The sequence below is a fragment of the Daucus carota genome, chromosome 4 (assembly GCF_001625215.2).
Source record: "Daucus carota subsp. sativus chromosome 4, DH1 v3.0, whole genome shotgun sequence".
Lineage (NCBI taxonomy): Eukaryota > Viridiplantae > Streptophyta > Magnoliopsida > Apiales > Apiaceae > Daucus > Daucus carota.
In genome coordinates, this window is record NC_030384.2 from 32366395 (window position 1) to 32391085 (window position 24691).

Here is a 24691-nt window from a genome sequence, read left to right on the forward strand (position 1 = left end):
CGAATGAACTAAACAAATAACCCTTTTGTTTTCAGATTGTTTTAAACATAAAATATTAAAATTCTTTAATCTAATAAATATTACAATGAGATCTCGACCAATTCAACCTACATCATCTTTCAATTTAATAGCATCGCAATTCACCTTCACATAAATATCACATGTAACCCGACGTTCAGAATTATCAATTAAATCAACTGATTTTTTTTTTGTCATAAAATCAACTGATATTGGAATAGCAAATATCCCGGAAACATGAACGAATTTTTGTTGTGAAATGTGAATTCTTGCGGTATCCACCATCGTCTCAGAATCGACATAAGTCTTATAGCTCATCCACAATATCATATAAATCCTTCTCAAAAACTACCAACACTTGTACGAAGACATACAAAACTTTCAAAACATAACATAACATCGAAAAATATGAACGTGACTACCAACTTTGATAACAAGATACTTAACAAAATCTCACCCGAACAAGATTAGATCTCAGTTTATTAAATATATGAAATATAGATGAGAGGATGTGAGATCGAAAATAGCTTAATCGATGAGATGATGAAAATCTTGAAGATGGAGAAATGACGGTTACAACCCAGTCACAGGAAATGGCGGTTGAAACCCAGTTACGAGAGTAGACTCTCAAAATAAAGGAGACATATGATTATTTACTCCCTCCTCATTTTAATAGTCTTATTTGTTAAGAAAAAATTTCTCATGTTATTTATCCTTCTTCTTTGTCCAATACTCCCTCTTTTTTTATATGACACTTTTGACTTGAACACGTATCTTTAGGTTGGTTGACCGGGTAGTAAAAATTATTATTTTTAATTGATTTTTTTTTTTGAGAAAAAATTTTGATTACTTATTTTTATTCAAAAAAAGAAATTTTCAATAATAATATTTTTAACTACCCGGTCAAAACACTTAGAAGTGAGTGTCAAAAAGTCAAACGTCATATATTAAAAAATAAAAGGAATACAAAATTTATACAAGTTTCAATGTTAGTATTTATTAGCCCATACAATTTCATGATTTACAATACAAATTATGTTAACTTTTAACAAAAGGAACGAAAACTTAGTACTAGCATTTTTGTAGTATAAGCAATGCATGACAATGATAACAACATATTAAATCTTATACTCCCCCTGTTTTTTATTATTTGACGTTTGACTTTTAGCACACATCTTTAGGTGAGTTGATCGGATAGTAAAAATTATTAATTTTGATTGATTTTGTTGTGAATTAAAATTCTGATTATATATTTTTATTCGGAAAAAGAAAATTTTAAAATAAATGTTTTTAACTACTCGGTCAAGGCACTTAAAAGTACGTGTCCAAAATCAAAACGTCAAATATAAAAAAGCAGAGACTATTTAGTTATTCCAAATTATTGAAAACCCAATTTAAAGATGCTAAGATGCTACGCACACAAACACCGGAACTTCTAGCTGCCATTTTTGTAATTATAAAATATAAGAGTTAATTGCAATTGACATCTCTTTGGTTTAAGCTTATTGCACATTGTATCTAATAGTTTTCGAATAGATATTTTGTAACCCAAATTTATCAAACTTATCAAATGCAACACAGTCAAAGGGGTTACAAAATGTCTATTTCAAAACTATTAGGTGCAATGTGCAATAAGGTTAAATCAAAGGGGTATCAATTGCAATTAACTCAAAATATAATTAGGCTGCAGTTTAAGTTATTAAAAAATGTTAATAACATCTATTAACTAGTGCAATTTGTTCTTAAATCTGTCCTTTGTGAGAATGAGATGTCCTTGTATGCTCATAGCCATGGATGTTCAAATTGGTCAAACACTTCAACTACTATCCAATAATTTCCAATTTTAAAGTATGGTCGACTTCGTTAAATGGTAATTATGTTATTGATACAGAAAATGGCTTAAATTTTATTGTGTGGGCCATAATCGTATGATGTGTATTGTCTTGTGTTTGAGCATTTCTAAGGCTATAGACATGTTACCTATAGCATTATATATTTGGCATTTATGTGTTATCAAGTTGGAATGTTTAGAAAATATGTAAAATGTGAGACACACTCTAACTATTCATCCCTTGATATATTTGATGAGTTATATTTGTTGAATTCAATGTATCTTTCATGTATAATTTAATCTAATTAAATTATACATAACCCCTCCGATAATTATAACTAACCATTTAACCATTTTACAGATTTTCTTTGGAGATGCTCTTAGCTCATTCCATTAATCTTATGGCCGAAGAGAGAGTCTTCAAAAGAAAGAGCAATAATATTTTCATTTTTTTTGTGTGTGTGGGCAAAAATTCATAAACGAAAAAAAAAAAAGAAAACTTGATTCATAGCAAGCTAGGAGCTAGGCGTCCAAGGATATGATGAGGGATTAAGTGGTTTAATATGGCATCCTGACGGCTGATGAGCTATATAGTGGTGATATTTACATAGCACCAACATCGGCTAGTGAGCACCGAGAGAGCAAGCAAACAAGTGCATAGATGGATCAACTCATCAACACATGATGAAGAAGAAGAACAAGAACGAAGGCTATAATGGGCCGGTATTATAAGTTGAGATCCACCGAACAAATATTTCACACACAAATTTTAATAAGCCGCCTTCCGGATTTTAGTGCTCTTCTGCTCCCATTTTTCTTCAGATGGCGACTCCTTTCTTCATCTATACTTCATGTACTACAAACCAAATTTATAATGCTCCTCATGGCTATACAACATGCACTAGACTTTGTGTGTCTGTTTCACACGAAAAATATGTATATTTCTTTTCGAACTTGTAAAGATTCAGCAGAACTTTTTTCTGGAAAAAATATTATTTGTCGCGTATTCTCATACTCTTTCGTCTTTCGTCGCGATTGTTAATTAAATTGAGAAGGGACAAGATTGTGTCATCGAATTAATTGTCATATTTGAACCTCTTTCCCTGCGCAAGAGATTCAAAGCTGCTTACTGAGGTGCATGGATTTCGATCCGACCTAATTTTTTAACATTTTTTCTTATCAATAAAGCCAATCTTCTGAAATAATTTTGATAAATGCTCCCAACCTAACGTTATATAATACAAAAAAACGGGGGCCTGCCAATAAGTGTGAGGATAGTACTCCCTCTGTTTCAAATTACATCTCCATTTTAAAAAAATCACATAGTTTAAGAAAAGTAGATTGGGAGAAAAAAGAGGTGTATTAAGTCATTAATTAAACACAATATGTGGTGTATGGTTGATCTTGGAAATATAAATTTGTAATATGTGAAGGAGAGTTGATTTTGGAAATATAAATTTACATTGAAAGTTGAAGTGGACAAATATTTTGAAACAAAATTTTTTTTCTAATGTGGACATGTATTTTGAAACGGAGGGAGTAATACTTTTGTAATCATCGTAATATGATCAAATATTTTCCTAATAGTATAAAACTAGAAATCTGAGATTTTGAAGTGTGAATTTATTACTCCCTCCGTCCTTTTTTACATGTCCATTTTGAAAAAAAAATTGTCCCAAATTACTTGTCCACTTCTCTTTTCAAAGCAACTTTTTGTATGTTTTTTCAAAAAGTAACAACTTCCAATGTTTGACTAGCATATAGAGGATATATACACAACTCTATCTAATTTATTACATTTATTAGGGATATGTATGAAAACAAGATATCCAACTAACATTTTCTTAAGATGCGTTATTTTTTCAAAGGGTTAATTATCAAATGGATCACTTATTCCACCCCAATGTATCATCCGCATCACTGTGAAATTTTTGGTCTCACATAAACCACTCAACAGACTAACGGTTTCATGCCGTTAAATCAAATTAAAAAAGACATTAAAGTTAACTTTTTCTGTTAAGTTCAGGTGACATGGCGCTTACGTGGATTGCAGGAATAAAATAAATTTAAACTTAACAAATAAACTAAAAAAAATTCCTACAAATCATGTATAACGAATTCCTGAGGTATAGCCTTGTTCCAGGTTATGTCAGATAGCCTCCAGTTATAATTCCTGAAGAGGTTATTCCTACAAGTCCTGTCCGGCAAAAAGAAGTTGTTATTTTTGAAGATGAAGAGGATTTAGAAGAGGATGAGGATTCCGAGCAAGGTGATCAACCATCGCAGCAACCAAGGAGGAGTGTCAAATATAAAAAATGTGACAAAAGATTTTACATTAATAAAGCTAGAAAGTAGTATTAAGCGTTTGGTAAAACCCCGAATACACTACACAAACTTATGTTTACTGGGGAATGAAGTGATGTAACTGGGGAATGAAGTAAAGTGGAATATACAATCAGCAGAAGTAGCCGTTACTTTTCCACCTCAGCTGCTCCCGTTAGTTTTTTAATTTAATTTAACGGAATGCAACCATCAGTGTGTTGAGTGATTTAAGTGAGACCAAAAATTTTGCAGTGATGTGAATGATACATTGGGCTAGAATATGTGATCTATTTGATAATTAACCCTTTTTTCAAAAGGGACAAGTAAAAGGGGACGGAGGGAGTAATACGGTTATTCTAGTGTGCGCCCATACACACATGCTAAGCGCGGAAATTTTTGTGTTTCAAATCATTTTGATTGGTTTTTATTTTTTAATAATGATGGACCCCCTGCAAATACACCAACCACATCAATCAAAATGATCTAAATATAAAAATTTCCGCGTTTAGCATGTGCCATCAGCACACACTAGACAAATCCATATTAATATTGGACCATCTTCATATTAACACGAATCTTTTTATTATGTATTTATAAATACATACTAATAACTATTTTTATATATATGATAAATTTTTTGACAAAATTTTTTATATATGTAAGAGATTATCATTATTTAGAGATTGAATCAATAAAAAAATTGACCTATACAAAAATAATTATTAATATGTCTTTACGATCACACTATAAAGGGCCTGTTTGGCCATTCACGAGAAGTACTTTTTTTTCCAAAGAAGTCGGCTTCTACTTTTCTTCATCCGTTTGTATAAAAAAGTAGAAGCACTTTTTAGAAGTTACAAATGCTAGCTTATCTCTCACAGCTTCTGCTTCTTTCACAAACACTTTGATCACTTACAAACTTTTAACTTCTACTTCATTTTTTTACTTTAATCAAGAAGCATTTATTTTAAGCTCATCCAAACGGCCCCAAAATCTGGATATATATTACCACTCCTTAGCATTACCTACACTTTCTACTTTTATTATATCTTTTACAGACTCCAATGCATTATAAAATAAACTCAAGATTAAAGAATACAAACAAGATATGTCAATAACCAACTAAATTAATTATAAGAAGGTCAAAGAAAGGAGCTGAGTGGATATAAATAAATAAATAAAACTAAGATATACACTTGCATCTCCACTTTGAACTGGTGCAAGTGCTCCTACTTTTATCCTATATAAAGACTTGAAAATGCTCATACTTCCTACAAATAATTAGTGATAACTGAGCTTTACAAGAAACTAAGCCAATGGCCCAGAGTAGCTCTATTTCTGCACTTGTATTTCTGTTATTACCGTTGCTCTTGCAGTTCTACTCGGGTACCTTTCTGCAACTATTCATTATATTTATTATCTTTTGTTAATCTTAATTCGATTTTTCTATGGTGTGTCCATCTGCACCTGCTAAGCACCAAATTCTATGTTTTTGACTCAATTTGATTCGTTTCTATTTTCTAATAATGGTGGAACTCCTCAAATGGAATGCATAGAATTTAACTTTTAACACGTGTCATGAGCACACACTAGACAAACCGTTTTTAATTTCTCTTGTTGATGCATCATGTAAATATATTCATCAGGAAAATGTGAGCTTCAGCTCAACTACTATTCAGAGAGCTGCCCACAAGCTGAAGAAATCATCAAACAACAAGTTCACTCTCTGTATTATAAACACGGAAACACAGCCGTTTCCTGGATTCGAAATCTTTTTCATGATTGCATCGTCAAAGTAATAATTTAATTATCCGAGTTGCGTATTACATTAAATATTTGCCTCTGTATTTCAAGTCTTAAGATGATCATAATTCATAAGTAGGGAGCTCCAGGCTAACAGTGTTTAATTATGTAGTCGTGTGACGCCTCATTACTATTGGAGAGCGTAAACGGGATTCAATCGGAGAAGATATCAACCAGAAGTTTCGGTATGAGAAATTTTAAGTATGTCAACACCATCAAAGCGGCTCTGGAGAGTGCATGCCCTGCCACCGTTTCTTGTGCTGATATTGTGGCTCTTTCAGCGCGAGATGGCGCTGTCATGGTATGTCCTTGTCACCCATCGTGCTGCAACTAAAAATTTATCTGACAGGCCGTCTGTGTGCTTATCATTTTCATGTTTCGGATATATAGTTGGGAGGACCGCATATTGAAATGAAAACAGGGAGGAAAGATAGCAAAGGGAGTTACTTGACAGAAGTCGAAACTTTCATCCCTAATCACAATGATTCCATGTCTTCTGTGCTCTCCACCTTTCAGGCTGTGGGTGTTGACGCTCAAGGCACCGTTGCTCTATTAGGTAATTAAGCACTTTGGTCACATTAACACAAAGCAACAAACCGACTGGCCACTAGTTACTTCTAAATTCAGCGAAAAGCCCTTATACAAACGTCACCTAGTCAGATGGACTCTTTTAAAATAATAGAATTCGACATCATATCTTAACTAAAATATTAAAAATTTTGGTATAACGATTCCAACTCAAGATTGCGAGGTGGAAGAACTCTGATACCATGGTAATTAACTATCATATGATATTAAGGCGTTATGTATCCGTATAATTTGTCAAAGCTAACATACTAGATACTACTAAAATTCAGTCACAGTTATAAATACTTGTGTGTGATTCAAGCTAAGCCTGAAAACCAAAATTATACCTGCAAAATCATTTGAGGTTTTGTTTTTTTAACTTACAGGTGCTCATTCAGTAGGAAGAGTCCATTGCCTGAATGTTGTGAACAGATTGTACCCGAGTGTAGACCCTAGCTTGGATCCCAAATATGCAGAGTACCTCAAGGGCAGATGCCCGAATCCACAACCCAACCCAGTGCTAGTGGAATACGCAAGAAATGACCGCGAAACACCCATGATACTAGACAATATGTACTACAAGAACCTGCTTAACCACAAAGGACTCCTGTCAATTGACCAGGAGCTGCTTTCTGATCCTACCACATCTCCCTATGTTCAACAGATGGCTGCTGATAATACTTACTTCCATGACCAGTTTGCTCGAGCTCTGCTCATTTTATCCGAAAATAATCCACTTACTGGTGAAGATGGGGAGGTAAGGAAGGATTGTCGCTTTGTAAACAGAAAATAAGTAATGAAGATTGTGACACACTGCTCTATAAAAAAAAAAAATGTGTTTAGCAATGTGTCTCCATGTATTTCTTTTCCGGTGCTTATATTTGTGTACTCAAATTACTTGTGTCTCTGCAAAAATTCCATGGGCTGGGTTTGTTGGCTTGATGGATCATGAAAATATGTATAAGATTGGCCCTTAAAGCGTCAAGTTCTAAAATCTTCCATCAAGTTTTTATTAATCTTAGTTTAAGATGAAATTCATATGAAACTTCTGGTGCCAAGTATAACTAGTGGTGCACACATGAATTAATTCTTCATGTATTGATAAGCATGTAGAAAGATGTTTAAATGAAATACGGCTGAACCATTGGAAAATTTTAAAATTATCACTTTGAATAGTTTTTTATCTAAGTAAATTAATTAACACTGCGGGAGAATCTGAATAAAAATCATATTAATAGTTATATTTTCTTTGATTATTAAGAACCAGTTGAAAGTAAAAATAAAATTTATACCAACTTGGAAATTAATGAGATCGAAGAGGGGGAAAAAAGACTGCTTAGAGCATCTCCAACGGTACTCCTAAATCATTCCCTAAACAATAATATAAAATGTGGCTCCTAGTAAGTTAATACACCGGAAAACGTGAGAACTCCAATGCTACTCTTTATATTTGGCTCCTTATTCACATTTATATTTATTTTATATAAATGAGAGGAAAAAGTTACCTAAAAGAGAGAGAAGATTGAAGGAAAAATAATATAATATTGAGTTAGGAGCTACTAGATGTTCTTTAAAAGAAAGGAGAGAGAGTAGGCTCCTAAATTTTTAAAGAGCATCTAGGAGCCCATTGGAGCACTAAATTTTGATTTGCTCCTAAATTTTAGACTTAGGAGCTTGTTTAGAGAGCCCCTTGGAGTTGCTCTTAGAGCAACAGGTTTTTAACCCCACCCAGTGACACGCAAGCAAAAACAGGGCTGTTCTGAAAGTTGGCCAGCCAGCTCCAACCCACCACTGCCCACTTCTTTTATTATATTGCTACTTTTAAATATTTAGACCCCACACATCTCTTTTGTATATTACATTTAACCGTATATGATTAATAATAATAGCTTAGTTATGCTTTAATTATAATAGTTTAGTTAGTGTAAAATTAAAATTAACAGAATATTTTTAATTTACATAAATTTAAAATTTAAAATAAAACATTTTCATTAATTAAAATACATAACATATAATTAAAAAAACGTTACACAAGCAACATAATCATAATTCTAAACATAAAAATTTAAATAATTTAACGGCTATTGTCGAATTGTGAGATGTGCTCCACCAAGTCATTCTGCAATTGGCGAAATTTTTGTCGATCACGAATTTGGGTAGTTCTTTGAATATAGTTTTCATACGGAACAAAAGGTTCCTCCCCTAAATTTGGTTCCGGTATTCCATTTGTTGTGTCATCGTAACATGGTAGCGGACCAAATGGAGTAGCATATGTGTCTCTTTCGTCCTCGACAATCATATTGTGAAGTATGATACATGCTCTCATAATTCTAGCGAGATCTCCTTTATCCCAGAATCGTGCAGGGCCACGTACAATTGCAAAGTGAGACTGCAACACACCAAATGCCCGTTCAACATCTTTTCGTTGACTTTCCTGATATTTGGAAAATAACTTTCTCTTCTCACCTTGTGGGCGTGGAATTGTTTTCACAAATGTAGCCCATTCTGGATATATTCCATCAGCTAAATAGTACCCCAAATTATAATTGTTGCCATTCAACGTATAATTAATTTCAGGGGCACGGCCTTCTAGCACTTCATCAAATAATGGAGACCTTTCTAAGATATTTATGTCATTGTTAGATCCAGCGACTCCAAAAAAGGCATGCCATATCCGGAGTATAGACCGGATTTTCTGCAAAATAATCTTTCACGAGACGTTCATGGCCTGCTTCACGGTCTCTGTATATCATTCTTCGAGGGGTTGATGAAGATCCTTCCCCGTGAAGTTTGTTAAAGAGATGAAGTCGATATTTCTCATATTCATCGTCATCTTCGTTGAACATCTCCTTAGCAAACTCTTTGTATATATCAAAATTATCAGCCATTTTTGCTGTTTTTGTTGATAACAAGATGTGCAATTGAATTCAATACACTGATGAGCTTATATAGACTTAAAAAACGAATTTATTCCTTTAACAAAACTCACAAGAAAGAAATTACAATGACTAGCTTACAACAACTACTTGACAATGACTAAAATCCAAACACTACAATCCAAATACTAAAATCCAAACACTAACACTTCCACGGGAATATGAAAAAACATAATTAAAGAAACTAGTTTCCCCTTCTTATTTCTTCAACCAGCTTTGCATGTACTTCACGTTGGGCTTCGGTCATTATACTTGTGTCTGCCATAATGATCTTTAAGTTCATCTCCTTAACATGGTTCTTATTAAATTCTTCCAACAGAGACAACTTCCTACATTGAACAGATGTCATTTCTTCGTAGCGTTCAGCATCCACATCAATGACTTTCTTCTTTCCCTTTCCTTTCCTCTTGGTTGCTTTTGTACCTTTTGGACGAACTGGAGATTCAACAATATTATTGTCATCTGGTGTTTCATTGTTAGCTGATGATGAATAAGCTCCAGAATCACTTAATTTAGTTCGCTTTGTACTCCCGCTATTTGTTGTAGGAGCTCTCCATTTTGGTTGCCTCCGAAGCTCACTCCAATGCTTATCAAAGTTACATTTCTTGCCATAATGAGTTTTATGGAGTAAATGAGCTTTCTCTATTATATCATCCATGTTTGAACCACTTCCAACTATTTTTTGTGCTTTCTCGAAGCATGCTCCATATTTTTGAGCCCTTTCGTTGATTCGTTGCCATCTTTTTCTTATAGCCACAGTGCCTCTTATGATAAGACCAGGATCGCTTTCTTCACAATACTGATGAATCCGTTCCCAGAACGTGTCACCCTTCTGATCAGTACCAACTAGTGGATCAATTGACACATTTAACCAAGCACTGATTAAAAGCTTATCTTCTTCCCATTTCCATTGAACATTATTATCTCGTATATCTTGTATCTCTTCAACTTCAATGTTGTTCTCATTTAAATCTATGACATCTCTACTATCAAAAGTAGAAAATTGTGAAAGTGGAGATTCTTGAACATTTGTTGGCGTCGGATCGTTTCCATATTGCGGAATTGATGTTGAAAAATTTTGGCCATATGGAAAAGGATACATTTGTGAATTTTGAGTAAATGGAAATAAATTATTCGAAAATGGAAATGAATTGTTGGGTCGATTACGTTGATCTGAAAATTGAGTATTTTCCATATTAGCATTTTGGACAAATGGAAAATATGGATTTGGATATTGAAATGGAAAATTTAAATTTGGAGCTTGAGGATTGGGGTATGAATATTGTGAATTTGGAGGCTGAAAATTATTAGGATTCATGATTTTGGAATAGAATAATTTTTGAGAGAAAAAAATCTAAAGAGATGAAGTATGAAATGAGTAAAAATGAATTAATATTTATAGGCTAAAAATTGTAACGGATATAAATATAACCGTTGTAAAATTAACGGATATATTTTTTTTGATTAGAATGGCAGCTACATTTATACACAAAAGCAACACAAGATAATTCAATTGCTGCTACTTTTTTGATTTTGAAAAACGTGCACTGCAGTTGGGCTGTGGCCGGGGTGGTGGGCACCTGCCCTTTTCTTTTTCCTTCTGATGTGCTCAAAAAAAGATTTTGAAATTAATCGCAAGTGCACGATCCCGTTTTAGTAATATAAGATTCGTTCCAAGGACTAAATTTATTTTCGCGAAAACTTAACTTTTAACTTAATCGAATTAGACCATTTTGATTTTGAGAAGAATTTGACTTACCTAAAATCTAATTTAAAATCTAAATTATATTATGATAATTAAAAACAGATTATTAAAACCTAAGATTTAATTATATTAACTGAAACGGTGACTAACAAATAAGATTACATATCAAGTAAACAAATAGATAATATTCGAATAAAAAAAAACAAAAACAAAAAAAACAAAACCAAGACGGGGCGCTCGGGGAGAAACAGAAACGGAGGTCGCGTGTTCACACTGCCGAGCCAGAAGCCAAAAACTGAAAAACAAACACGTAAACTATTATTAACTGACTGTCCGGTGCCGCAAACAAAACCACTTGCAATGGAGCTTCGCCGGATTCTATGGAGGTGCCCGGAATAGCTTAAATCTCGCCGGAAAATTAATTTCACCGGAAAATCTAGCCATTCCAAATATAACAAATCAAACCCCACTAACCTCTAAACCAAATCTAACACCAAATTCTACACTAAATAGTCTTTAAACTACCCATTTCTTGATCAAAACAAGATTCAAACCAAACCAAAACAACTCCAAATTACACCAAATTTCAAATCTAGCCTAAACATAATATTTTCAACATAAACCCACTAACCTCAATTCAAAATCATAAACTAAAATTTACACCAAAAAGCCCCAAAATCAAGAACAAAGAGAAACACCAAAGCATACCAAACTAACTCCAAATCACACAAAACTTCAAAACTAGCTTATCTAACAAGTCTCTAACAAAACCCCATCAAACTACAAGCTAAAATCAAAATCTAGAATACTAAACCATTGAACCCACTAATAATATTGAGAATTAAAAGGGGCTCAATTTAAATACTAAAAAATGCAAGCTTAAAACATATAATTAGGCTCCTTCCAATCTACAAACAAATTTGAACCTTTTGTAGTTAGAGGAAGATTTCATAGCCAAAGTAAACATAAAGAACAAGAATGTAAGAACAAAAGATAAAACTTTGCATTAAAATATTAAAGTGTTTACAAAATGAGAAGAGAGCATACAAATTAAAACTAGATCTAGACTATAAAAGAGAGGCTACTAAAAAGAGAAAATCCTAGGTTTTTTGAAACATGATGGGAAGATGTGTATTTATAGGGGGAAATTAGGGTTGAGGGGGGGTGTAGGTGTCCCATCTAGATGCTTCCTTGAGAATATTCCCCTATGATCCTTTTCTTCCCATCTTTTCTCCTTTTTGCTTTATTCTTTTATTTCTTCAAGCTTTTGCAATTTTCCTAAAAAAAAGACAAATAAACAAATAAATAAGTGAGAACAAGCAATAATTAGGCATTTAAAATATACAAAAATATGCACTTATCACCTTCTCCAACGCGTGACCAGTGCCCGAGGCCAGTTTACTCTTTTCTAGGCGGGAGTTGGGCACCCAATTTACATGCGCTGCGGGTGCTCTTAAGCCCACATTCCTGTATGTACATGTGGTAAATATTGACACCGTTTGGACGAATTTAAAATAAATATTTTTTGATTAAATTAAAAAAATGAAGTATAAGTTAGAATTAAATTAAGACTTATAAGTAAATAAAAAAGTTTGGTAAATAAGTAAAAGCTCTCGGAGAAAAGGATATTTATCCAAAATAATTTTATCAAATATATTCTTATGTTGCAAGATCTGTTTTGGTACAAATTTGCCAATAATATTTTTTTTCTTGAATGAAAGCCTTTGTTTTTCAAAAAGAAAAAGAAAAAGAAAGAGGTTGATACAATCCTCTTCCCGTGAGCCTGCTTAACCAACCCATCAATTAAGTGAAAGATTCGACCACCGGATCTTCAAATCAGAAATAAATAGGTTCGCTTGAATAAAAATCGAAATCATAACTAAAACGGAGATCGATATAAACCTGTTTTTGAATCTCTATTTTGTGAAACTACAATTATTCAAAATACGTTTATATCATGAATAAAATCAAGAAGAGTTTATTTCAATCGATACGTTCTTAAACACAGATAGATATCCTCTTCATAACATGATTTATTCTTAATGTAGATAATTATAGGATCTGGAGTCTGGACAGTCGACAGATCTCTTTACCTATATAGCTTAGTCCCTCGTATTTTTTCGAAAAAGCGGGTCCGGTATCTTGCAGTAGATAGCGCGAGGCAAGAGTTTGTGCGTCCAGACCAACTAGGCAGGGTGCAAGATATGACATGCATGCGGCCTTTTTGTCTCACTCTTTTGCATGTAACCGCAAACACAGGAGTACAATTTATATGATGGGTTTTGTTCCATAGCTCCCTATCCTATATAAGCTTTAACCAACACATAATTTCGGAATCGTTAGATTTGAATTTTAAGGGTGTAGATTCAAACTTTTTTTTTGCTATCAGCGGATCGGATTTCTTCCTTTTCGCGGAAAATTATAGCGGATGACAAAAAAAAATTATTTGAATTTGGACCCTTGAAACATAGATCTGACCTCCTTGATTGTGTATGTTATATAAACTCTCCCCGGCAACCAGTTGCCGGAGACCAGGACCCTTATATGAAATGACATGTTACCTTAATGAAACCTTCGCGATATTATAACTATCACTGCTACTATAAGTCTAAAACTATATACAATTTCATAAATTAGTTTGGTGCATTATCAGGGGCGTATCTTGACACAAAATCTTAGGGAGTATCAAGCAAATTTTCGGAAATTATTTATATATTTTCAAATTTTGGGAGACACTTCTGTAATTTTGTAAAATTTCGAATGATGGAAAAAATGTAAAAAAAAAAATTTATGATTTCTAGACATGGACAAGTCAATAGCACCATAATTGATCAAAATCAAAGTTAGCTCCCATTACAATAACCCATGTATATAATTACATTATCATTCCCGCAATCTATCTGTTCGGTTAGTCCAATAATCCAGAATAAAATGTTATTCTGAAAACATTGCGGGGAATGTGTGAAGTGAAAAACAAGAAAGGGGGTAGAGAATCACGTGCAGTGAAATGTACTCAAAGCCGTTGTGCACGTGCCGTGAGCTGTATTGTGCAGGCGCATCTTCACCGACCTGAAGAAATGGATTTGGAGCTTCTGGCTCGTGGCTTGTGGCTAACCACGGATGTTTACACAACTAGCGTGCCCCCACATTTCGTTGTCCAGTCATAGGCTACTCTTGACTTTTCCCTCCAAACTCTTTCCATCCCATGCCAAACACATTTACATTTCATAACTAATTCTACTTCTTAATTATTTCTAAAAAAGTTCTCGCTGGTGGTGCCGCTGATATCACGTCTATACACAAACCGCAAACATCATTATTTGCAGCTTGGAATTTATCGTCATTTCCTTTCTTCTTCTTTTTCTCGAAAGGAATAAGTTGAGATAGTTTCTTGTAGGTATGATTTACTAAATGAATTATTAATATCTCGAATATTTATAGAGCCGTTTGACTTAACTTAAAAAAGTTATCTATGAGTTAAAGTTAGAAGTGAATTACGAGTAATAAGTATTCATGGACTTAAAAACTGATTAAGTATTTGGATGATTAAACAAATAAGCACCTGTGGTAAGAGAAAAAAGCTACATATTGGAGTTTTTTCACAAAACCCACGATAAGCCATTTGCCAAACGGTCATGCAACAGAAGCTAGCTTAAAAACAAAAAAACCCAACTTCTTTGTCAGCCAAACACCCACATAATTTTTCAAGTTCGATAGTTTCGTGAATTTCTGGTTCAGAGAGGAAAGTACAGAAAACAATCTTTCACAGCACTCACAATTTCATTATTTCAGCATCTTGCACCCTGCATTTTCCAATTCGACATCTACCTAAAGTTCTACTCCTATTTCAAAGATGTACCGTAATGTAATCAATAGTCATCCAAAACTCCACATCTTCACACTGCTATCTGCTATGCAGTGTTGATTAAATTCGACTTGTTTTATTCACACTGCAACAGTGCAACTCAGCGTTGGTATACGTACTATTCTGTTATTTAGCAATATTTATTGTTCTGATGCTGCCAAGATTCACCCACTACTTAGATTATCACAACTAGTTTATGACTCCGTGACATTGATATTAGTAAAACAAGATTCACTGTGCACCACCAGACCAGAGCTTGAGTAACTACAAATCAGACACTACCACCCAACACTTATTCCTCCAATAGCCTTTCAGGACCAGACTCTCACATGGGCCCCACTCCCAGGTGTCACATTATTCTTTTTTTATTATTTTAATATTTTTACTACTCCTATGAATTTTAACGGCTATGATAGAATGTGATAATATAGGATATACTTCATTTAATCACTCCATGCAATCTATTGACAGAAACAACACATTATTCCTTGCACTCTCAATCTATCTTAATCTTGTACTGATATGCATCTGACGTCACTTTCCGGCGACATTCTCGCCTGTATTTTCCTTCATTTGTTTCTATTCCTCTGTTTTTCCGGCAATGTTGCACCAGATAAACCTACTGAGTTTGACTTTGGAACTGTCACTCTCACTAGCTTGAAGCTTCTGGGTGATGCTCATTGGACCAACGGGAGCGTGAGGCTCACTCGCGATCTCGGCGTCCCAAATTCCGGCGCCGGGAAAGTCCTGTACTGTAAACCTATTCGATTCCGGTCACAAGAAACTCACATTCCGGCGAGCTTCACTACCTATTTCACATTCTCGGTGTCTAACCTTAACCCAGATTCCATTGGTGGTGGGCTCGCGTTCGTTATCTCGCCGGACGATGACACTGTCGGAGACGCCGGAGGATATATCGGAATAATGGCCGGCGCCGGAAGTCCAAAATCAGTGATAGCAGTCGAATTCGATACGCTAATGGACGTAGAATTCAAAGATATTAACGGAAATCACGTGGGTTTGGATCTAAATTCAATAATTTCATCTCAAGTAGGTGATTTAGACTCGATTGAAGTTGATCTCAAGAGTGGAGACCTGGTTAACTCGTGGATCGACTACTCCGCGTCAACTCAGTTGCTCAACGTATCCGTTTCGTACTCAAATGTCAAGCCCAAAGAGCCCATTTTGTCTTATAGTATTGATCTTGATCAATATGTAAATGATTTTATGTTTGTGGGCTTCACCGGGTCAACTCAGGGGAGTACTGAAATTCACAGCATTGGATGGTGGAGCTTTAGCTCATCTTTTGACCCGAATGTGAAAAACGGGTCGTTATCTGCCTCGGTGACTGCGCCGCCTCCTCCAACGGCTACTTTGATGAATCCAACGGCTAATTCAATCCAACCCGGGCCGTCATTAGCACCCACTGAGTCTAGTAATAGTAATGTGGCACATGATTCAGACAAGAGTAACAAAAAGTGTCATAACAGGTTGTGTAAGGAAAGTGCTGGGGCTTTAGTTGGGGTTTTTACTGCTGGGGCATTTGTGTTGGCTTTGTTTGCTCTTGTTTTGATTTGGGGCTATTCGAAAAAATTCAAGCGTGTAAAAAAATCCGAGTCTTTGGCGTCGTATTATATCAAAATGCCTAAAGCGTTTAGCTATAAGCAGCTTAAGCTGGCGACTAAATGTTTTGATTCTACGCGAATTATTGGGCATGGTGCTTTTGGAGATGTTTATAAGGGCATTTTTGCGGAGTCTGGAGACGTTGTGGCGGTGAAGAGGTGTAATCATAGCGGTCAAGGAAATGAGGAGTTCTTTTCGGAATTGTCCATGTTTGGAACACTTAGGCATAGGAATCTTGTTAGGCTTCAAGGTTGGTGCCACGAGAAAGGTGAGATTTTGTTAGTTTATGATTATATGGCTAATGGGAGTCTTGACAAGGCATTGTATGAATCCAAAGCTACATTGCAATGGGCTCACAGGCGAAAGATATTGCTAGGAGTTGCGTCTGCATTAGCGTATTTGCATCAAGAATGTGAAAATCAGGTGATTCATAGGGATGTGAAGACTAGTAATATAATGCTGGATGAAGCGTTCAATGCTAAGTTAGGTGATTTTGGTTTAGCGAGGCAAACTGAGCATGATAAGTCTCCGGATGCTACTGTGGCTGCAGGAACAATGGGGTACTTAGCTCCCGAATACTTGCTAACAGGAAGAGCAAATGAGAAAACCGATGTGTTCAGTTTTGGGGCCGTGGTGCTTGAGGTTGCTACCGGGAGGAGACCTATCGACAAAGAAATTAGGGGTCGTTTGGTTCACGAGACGGTATGGGTTTGGAATCAGGAATCGGGTTAAGCTGGTATGAGGTTGAGGAATCATTCTTGATATCTTGTGTTTGGTTTAGTACTGGAATGAAAATAAATAATTTATGTACTAGAATGAAAATAAATAATTAATAATTACTAATATTACTAATTAATAGTAAATAAAAATAAGTATATTCAAATTAAAAAATATCATATTTAATTTATGTGTTTTGAGATGGTATTTAACTATAAATAAAAATTATTAATAAAATTTTCATTTGATACCTCATACCCGTCTCTCATACCCACCTCCCCCCTAGGGTATCAAATTTGATTTCAGGTGGGTTTGAAGTATGGGTATCAGATTATAAAAATAGACAATCAAACACCAGGTATGGGTTTGGAATGAACAAAACCCATACCTGATACCAGAATCAGCTGAACCAAACGACCCCTTACTGGAATGGGTAAAGCCGGAACCAGCAGCAACTTAGTGGAATGGGTTTGGGGATTACATCGAGAGAGTAGGCTACTAGCTGCAGCTGATCCAAGGCTTTGCGGAGAGTTTGAAGAGAGTGAAATGAGGAAGGTTTTGTTGGTTGGATTGGCTTGTTCTCACCCTGATCCAATGGCTAGACCAACAATGAGGGGTGTGGTACAAATGCTGGTGGGGGAATCACAAGTCCCGACTGTGCCGAGATCTAGGCCTTCAATGAGTTTCAGCACTTCTCATTTGCTGCTGAATTTGCAAGACAGTGTGTCTGATTTGAATGAAATGATCACAGTGTGCACCTCTTCCTCGTCCGAATGCAGCTATAATCATGGTTCTACTAGTGGTGTTGTAAACCTGGTCTGATTAGCATTTAGTTGTTATAACTTGTATTTTTATTCATTCATTCATTCAATGTACTCTATTCTACTAAACCAAGTAAGAGTATTACTATCATGTTTGCTAGTTTGAAAGAGGACGGAAATGGTAAATGATACAATAACAATGAATTTATTCTCTTCACAAATATAAATCGTCGGCGCTTTTTTTTCTGTTGAACATGTTGCTGCAAAGTTTCAGGGACTTTATCGTGGATAAAAAGTATATTGTGCTTCACTTCATGAGCATTGAAAGTTGAACTTTGTTTGGGCTTGGGCTTGGACTTTCGGCATTAGCAAAAAAAAATTATCCTTATATGTCTTATTTTAAACTTTTATCAAATAAGCTGTAATTTTGATCATCAATAAAAATTTTGTTCTAAAATATAAAATAATATCAAACAACATATTATAAAATGAATAACTTTATTTAAAATAGTCGAAATACAAATAATAAACTAATCAAAGGAACCGATAAAATACACTAAAACAATATTCCTAAAATCAGAAGTACACAAAAGAAATTCATAAATAATATGTAATAAATTTACTCAAAAAAATAAAGAAAACGAAAAACATCCTCGTATAACATATGTTCTTCATTACCGCATTATCATCTACTTCACTCCGTGTGTAGAATAAGAAAACTGATTTGGGATTTCATATCTTCTTTCTCCCTTAGATTGTAAGGTATGTTAATACATGTAGATCTTGATGATTTTGATGTCTTTATTTACGATCTGCCTCAATTTTTTGTGTTTTAGGCATCTGATGTGATCTGTGTTTTTCTCGATTCGTTGGTGCAATGTTTTCTTTGTTGATAATGTTCTTGTTATGATTTCTGGTTTTTTATTTGTTTGTTCTGCTATTGAATTCATATATGAGCTGAATTGAGTCATATCCATATGGTGAATGTAGATTGATTTATAACTGGGACTGAATAGAGGAATTATTAGAGAAGGCTTTGATTTTTAGTAGCTGAATGCAATTTTATAGGGAGTTGTAATAGTTCTCTTTTTCTGGTTTGTATAAAGAAACATGCTTTCTTATGTCTTTGCGATTTTCAAATTTGAATATTGTTTTATCGTGTCATTGGAATTTTATATAGAAGGAATGCATGTTTGATGTTGTTTCGCGCGTTCTTTGCATTCTACACCTCTTACATCCATACTATTAAATTTATAGAATTTTTTATGATGCAATTTTAAGATTCAACTTGTCATGCTTGATTGAGTCGCAAATTAAGCTCTGGTGTGATGTTTTTTGGTGATTGATATGTGATGTTATAATACGAATCATGCTGCGGTTTTGGGCATGACTTACTACTTATACAAGGTTGAGTGCCACTTATTAGTATTGGTTTGCTCTGATTTGAATTTGAAACTTTTAACCTGTTCGCGGGAAAATTAATTATGGGATAAACAGTTGTGTCTGAGAAAATATTGGGGCCAGCTTAATGCAACAGTCATTGTACATACATGATTGGCAATTGTGTAGGGTGTGAATTCAATTTTAATGGCGAGCATCTCCAACGGCATCAGCTAAAGTAATACAAAAATAATTATTAGTCAAAATTTACTAGATCTGTAAGGGGTCGTGCTCTAACGTGTTAACTACAATGAGTTGCTATAATTCAAAAAATAATATTTTATTACTATAAAAAAGAGAAAGAGTATACATTTGGAGAAAATGAAGTAGGAGAGCTTATTTGCTGGCGAGGAATGATGTGGCTGATTTAGAGGACAGCCTGAGCATCAACAAATTAGCGTACCAATCTTGATATTTGAAAATATAGGAGCGATTTACAAGTTGAAGATTATCTATAATTGTTACTGTTTTCATGCCAACTGGACATTATTGCTATCAGGAACGCTTAACTTTCACAGTTCCCCTCTTCTCGGGCTTTCCAATATGTTCATTTCTTGCCTTCTTTTTTTTTTTTTGCTAAATCATTTCTTGCCTTCTTGATAGACTTGGAGTTTAAATGTTATTTATACATACATGAGCAGGTGAAAATCATGGATTCTGAAGCTCAAGGATTTAACCCAGGCCTGATAGTCCTTCTCGTTGTTGGCGGTCTACTCTTTGCATTCCTTGGTGGGAATTATGCACTCTACACCTATGCGCAAAAGAGCCTTCCTCCCAGGAAGAAGAAGCCTGTCTCTAAGAAGAAGCTCAAAAAGGAAAAATTGAAGCAAGGTGTCATTCCACCTGGAGAGTAGACTGCTGCGGCAGTCGCAATCTTTCCTCTTATGTTGAGGAATTGCTATCACCGTCCATTAGGTTGAGAACCTTTGTGTTGATGGTTGTCTAGACTTTTATCATCATTGTATGTGCAGAATCATGTGTAGACCGAGTTCGAGTAACATTTTTACTTGATCCTCAATAAATCTCCCTATTTGGAAAGTTTATTTGTGTGTCTTCAATATTTCATTTCTTCGCTAATATTTTCTATACTATCTGTTTATAGAGAATTTTGCTTAGGTTTGCATCTGACCTTATTTGTTTTGTTTCATTGTAGTAGTAAATAGTAATTAGCAATGTAAACCGCCATGGATGAGATCATGAGATGGTGCTCATTGTTATGTTTTAAGATACTCTTGGCAACACAATGAACTTGAATGGATTGAATACCTCTGGGCGTCAATTAAATAGTATACATGTTCTTTGAAGTGTTTTTCTGTACTGGCAATCTGCAGATTTAAGTTTTAAAATCAACATGGATTCAAATATTTTCTGGGGAAATAAACTGTAGTCAAATTGGGGACTATTTGTCGCATATAGTTTACCAATAAAGAAATTATTTAAACAAAAGATCAGTGCACTGCCACAGATTATTTTAGACAGATCTTATTGAATAATTAGAATATCGAAATTGGTATTAGATTGTTGATCAAGAAATGAATAGAAAAGGGAATCGCTTGCTTCAAACGTTACGCAGAACAATATTTTTAAGGTTGAGTTGCTAACCAGTTTAAAATTTCCACAATGAGTGAAGAGGGCAATGGTGAAAAATACAGAGTACGTTAATCAGAGGATACTCGCACCTTGGTGGCCTAGATACTAGAGTTTTAGAAATAAAGAGGCCCCTTAGAAGCAATTATCATCACCATTTATCACACACAAAATCCCAAGTATTCAACAATCCAAAATGGCATTAATACACACACTTCAGAGCACATATAAGTGCTGGAATACAGAATGTTCAAGATGCATAGTGCAGATTCTCAAGCATTTAGGTCACCACATAATTACATATACTTAATGTTTGACTGACACACATAATGTGTCTAGGTTGGAGGGTGAGAGAAATTTAAGGATCAATACTATCATGCTTAACTACGACCCATGTTCTGTTCCCCAGGTGGTAACATAACCAACACTGGTTGAGCGTTAAAACCAGGATGAGGAAGCCTACGACGAATTTCACGACCTTCCTGACAAAGGGCACATGGATGGCAGAAAACATGGGTTGCAAAATCACATGCTGATTCACACTGCTCTCGTTGCACCTCGTCCTCAATCACACTTCCGCAACACCCACACGATCTGCTAAGTGCCTCGCAGCTACCCTGTATTAACACGAGGAAAAATAAATATTAAAATTCCTTCAATCCAGTTGTGTACATATGAGTTATTACATTATTCAAAAATATAAATCCAGGTCGATTCAGAAAGACTAAAAACTTGATATGTGAGAAATAATAACTGCCAAGTGATGATCATTAGTTTTAAGAAAATATTACATGAATTCATAATATATCTCGAGAGCATATATTAATGTCCATGAATTATATAACCAAACAAAAGCCGTGTTTGTTATTTTAAATAGAATAAACGTGCAAGATAATCTACGAGTAAGGATATTAAAAAGATCATTATGAAGATGGATTCCATAGGATATACATAAGAGAACAGAATGATTTCTAATCAGCTGAAATATTTACATTAATACACACAGAACACCATAATCATGTATTAGCAAGTAGATTCCAGATCTAAAATAAGATGAATTGAAGAGAGTATAACTGTGGTAGCAAAATTAGTGCATGAATAAATGTGTTGAACTCTATTCTCACATGAAACCCACTCTACGACTAAGTCACCTCATCTTGTCAGCTTCAATATCAAACAGAAGAGGGTCTAAATTGTATAGTCATAGTCACAGAGATAGAGACTTGCCTCTAGGTTGAACCTTCGGCGGATAGCTGAACGAGTAGGATACGAAAACCAGGGTGCGACACAATTGCCACCAAATAGTATCTCACCAAGCATGTATAGACAAGAATAAGGCAAACAGTGATTTGTGAAAGTTCCTGGAGATGATCCAAGCCTTTCGACATTGCTTCCATAAAGAACACATGGAGCCACACTTCCAAGAATACCTACAAAAATATTTGACCAGCAGTAAGGTAAAAACGCTCCACTACACACGAACATGATTAAAAGTCAATAAAATAAATTGCTAGTATAAAAAACTTATAGTAATCATATATATATAATCGCAAAACATTTGAGAATAAAAGAATATAATCACAAAATTGTCAGAGAGCTAAAGGGACAACAAATATTAATTAACTGAAGATATTAGTTTGTTTGTTCATATGCACATGCCCTAATAAAGAAAGTAAACTAGTTAATACTCAAGAACCAGGGTAAAACTCTAGTACGAATTTTCCCTAATGGCTTGTTTCGGGACTTGCATTTCATTTGAAAATCCTGAATTTGATCAAATGACATGTTTGGATACATGAAAGAGTTGAATTTGAATTTTATTTAAAATCCGGGTAATTTAAATACAAGTATAAAGCTGAGAATTCGAAATGACACCTCAAATCATGTCATTTGAAATCCAAAATTTAACATGAAATATATGTTACCAAAAGCAACGTAAAAGAAATTGCGTACATGCAGCATCAAATGAAATTAACTTTCACTTTACAACTAACTTTCAAGTATTATATCCATAATCAAAACATATGCTACTGCAACAGGCTCTGTTTGGTTAAGAGATATCAAATGGGGATCGATCAAAATAAAAAATTATGAAGAAAACTGATGTAGAAGAGAAGAAAGAGAAAAGAGGAAAAAAAAATTATGCAAATTTCTGATGTAACAATCTGTAAACAATTTAAACTGGAGGTTGACCTCTAGCTGAATTTGCAATGAGTAAAATGAAAGAAGTAGCGAGATTCACACAAACACCAACAAAATTGTAAAAATTACAAATCACGGTTCAGCAAGCTTAACCTAAGCTGCATACCTCTTTTCTAACCAGGGTAGAACTGAAAAGGCTGGGATGTGCTTAAAATCATGGGTTTTCAGTATAAAAGTAAACAAATCGATCAAATCAATCAAAAAGGGCAAAATACAGCAATTAGTGGATCACACCAATCAATAATGTTTTCGTTATATCAACTACACACAAGCTTAGCTGAATCATAACATATCCCTCTCTAGTCTCTATATATTGAAAAAAATTCTAAATTGCAGGTCATATAAAACCTTATAGAAAACTGAATTGGGTAAATTGACTAGATCTATCAAGGCATCAAAAAATCATTAGATAAATGTATATATGCATATATAACACATGGAATTGAGGAGAGGGAGAGAGGGAGAGATAAAAAGAGGAGGAAGAGGGAGGGGGAGAGAGAGAACAATAGACATACAAACTTCAAGATCGCTGCTGCAGAAATGATCGTTGCGACCGAGACAGGCACAGAGACTCGAATCCCAATGAGCTCTATCGATCGGCTCCCCAACCACGCTACCTTGACCTAAAGCCGGCAATCCATTAACCGTCCATCCGTAAGTAGCGTGACCGATCGCCGCCGGAGACTCGCCGGCGTTAGAATTGAGCTTCGTTGACTTCTTTTCATCCTTCAATTCAGCATCATTGCTCAATAAAGATTTCGATTCCTCGTGATTCGCCATTATATTTCGTAACAAGTCTAGTTTCTAAATTGTGGATCAAGAAATAGAATTGCTGAATAGAAAAGGACAGTCCAGGAGCCAAGGCAACACAAACCGCGTTTTCCTGCTTCGGTTTTTTTATATATACTATATATAGATTTATTATTTTCTCTTCCCAACCAAACGCACCGCCTTCGTTATTACCAATTTTTCTTAATTTAATATTTTCCTCCTAATGTTTTTCAGTCCAAATGTCAGCTCCAAGAGTATTACGGATGGGCTAAAAATTAAAATAACAAAAGTTGCTGAATATAAAATTTGTTGATATCGTCATTAACTATACTGATTGATTGCATTTCATATTTAATATATTTTATTATTTTAAATTATTATAAATAATATACAATATTTTGTATAATAATTATATTATTTTAATTTTAGGTTATTATAAAATGAACATACCATATTAATATTATAATAATGAAATTATTTTACGAGCATTTAAAAATTCAACCGATATAATCAATATTAGAATTTAGATTAAATTACGAACAA

The 24691-nt window shown here is 34.5% G+C and overlaps 5 protein-coding genes and 1 long non-coding RNA gene across 6 annotated transcripts; 3 read left to right on the plus strand and 3 right to left on the minus strand.

The window, feature by feature from the left end:
* The first annotated feature begins 5399 nt into the window (after positions 1-5399).
* On the plus strand, positions 5400-7586 carry LOC108216255 (peroxidase 21). The gene is made up of 5 exons (XM_017388965.2): positions 5400-5557; positions 5818-5966; positions 6087-6275; positions 6365-6530; positions 6928-7586. The coding sequence occupies exons 1-5, from the start codon at positions 5488-5490 to the stop codon at positions 7332-7334; spliced, it is 981 nt and encodes a 326-aa protein (XP_017244454.1). The 5' UTR covers positions 5400-5487; the 3' UTR covers positions 7335-7586.
* A 1029-nt stretch (positions 7587-8615) lies between these two features.
* On the minus strand, positions 8616-9429 carry LOC108217254 (uncharacterized). The gene is made up of 2 exons (XM_064092170.1): positions 9261-9429; positions 8616-9160 (listed from the first exon to the last, which is right to left on the minus strand). Exons 1-2 carry the CDS (start codon positions 9427-9429, stop codon positions 8616-8618), a joined length of 714 nt encoding a protein of 237 aa, XP_063948240.1.
* Positions 9430-9661: 232 nt separating this feature from the next.
* LOC135152294 (glutathione S-transferase T3-like) lies at positions 9662-10579 on the minus strand. The gene has a single exon (XM_064092171.1). It carries the CDS (start codon positions 10577-10579, stop codon positions 9662-9664), a length of 918 nt encoding a protein of 305 aa, XP_063948241.1.
* Positions 10580-15393: 4814 nt separating this feature from the next.
* Positions 15394-18299, plus strand: LOC108216480 (L-type lectin-domain containing receptor kinase VIII.1). The gene is made up of 2 exons (XM_017389247.2): positions 15394-17337; positions 17800-18299. The coding sequence occupies exons 1-2, from the start codon at positions 15570-15572 to the stop codon at positions 18207-18209; spliced, it is 2178 nt and encodes a 725-aa protein (XP_017244736.1). The 5' UTR covers positions 15394-15569; the 3' UTR covers positions 18210-18299.
* A 459-nt stretch (positions 18300-18758) lies between these two features.
* On the plus strand, positions 18759-20631 carry LOC108217703 (uncharacterized). Its single transcript, XR_001806239.2, has 2 exons — positions 18759-18910; positions 20230-20631. It is a non-coding gene; the product is annotated as an uncharacterized LOC108217703 (long non-coding RNA).
* A 726-nt stretch (positions 20632-21357) lies between these two features.
* Positions 21358-24325, minus strand: LOC108215954 (cell number regulator 8). Its single transcript, XM_017388595.2, has 3 exons — positions 23893-24325; positions 22403-22605; positions 21358-21792 (listed from the first exon to the last, which is right to left on the minus strand). The coding sequence occupies exons 1-3, from the start codon at positions 24155-24157 to the stop codon at positions 21556-21558; spliced, it is 705 nt and encodes a 234-aa protein (XP_017244084.1). The 5' UTR covers positions 24158-24325; the 3' UTR covers positions 21358-21555.
* Positions 24326-24691: the final 366 nt, after the last annotated feature.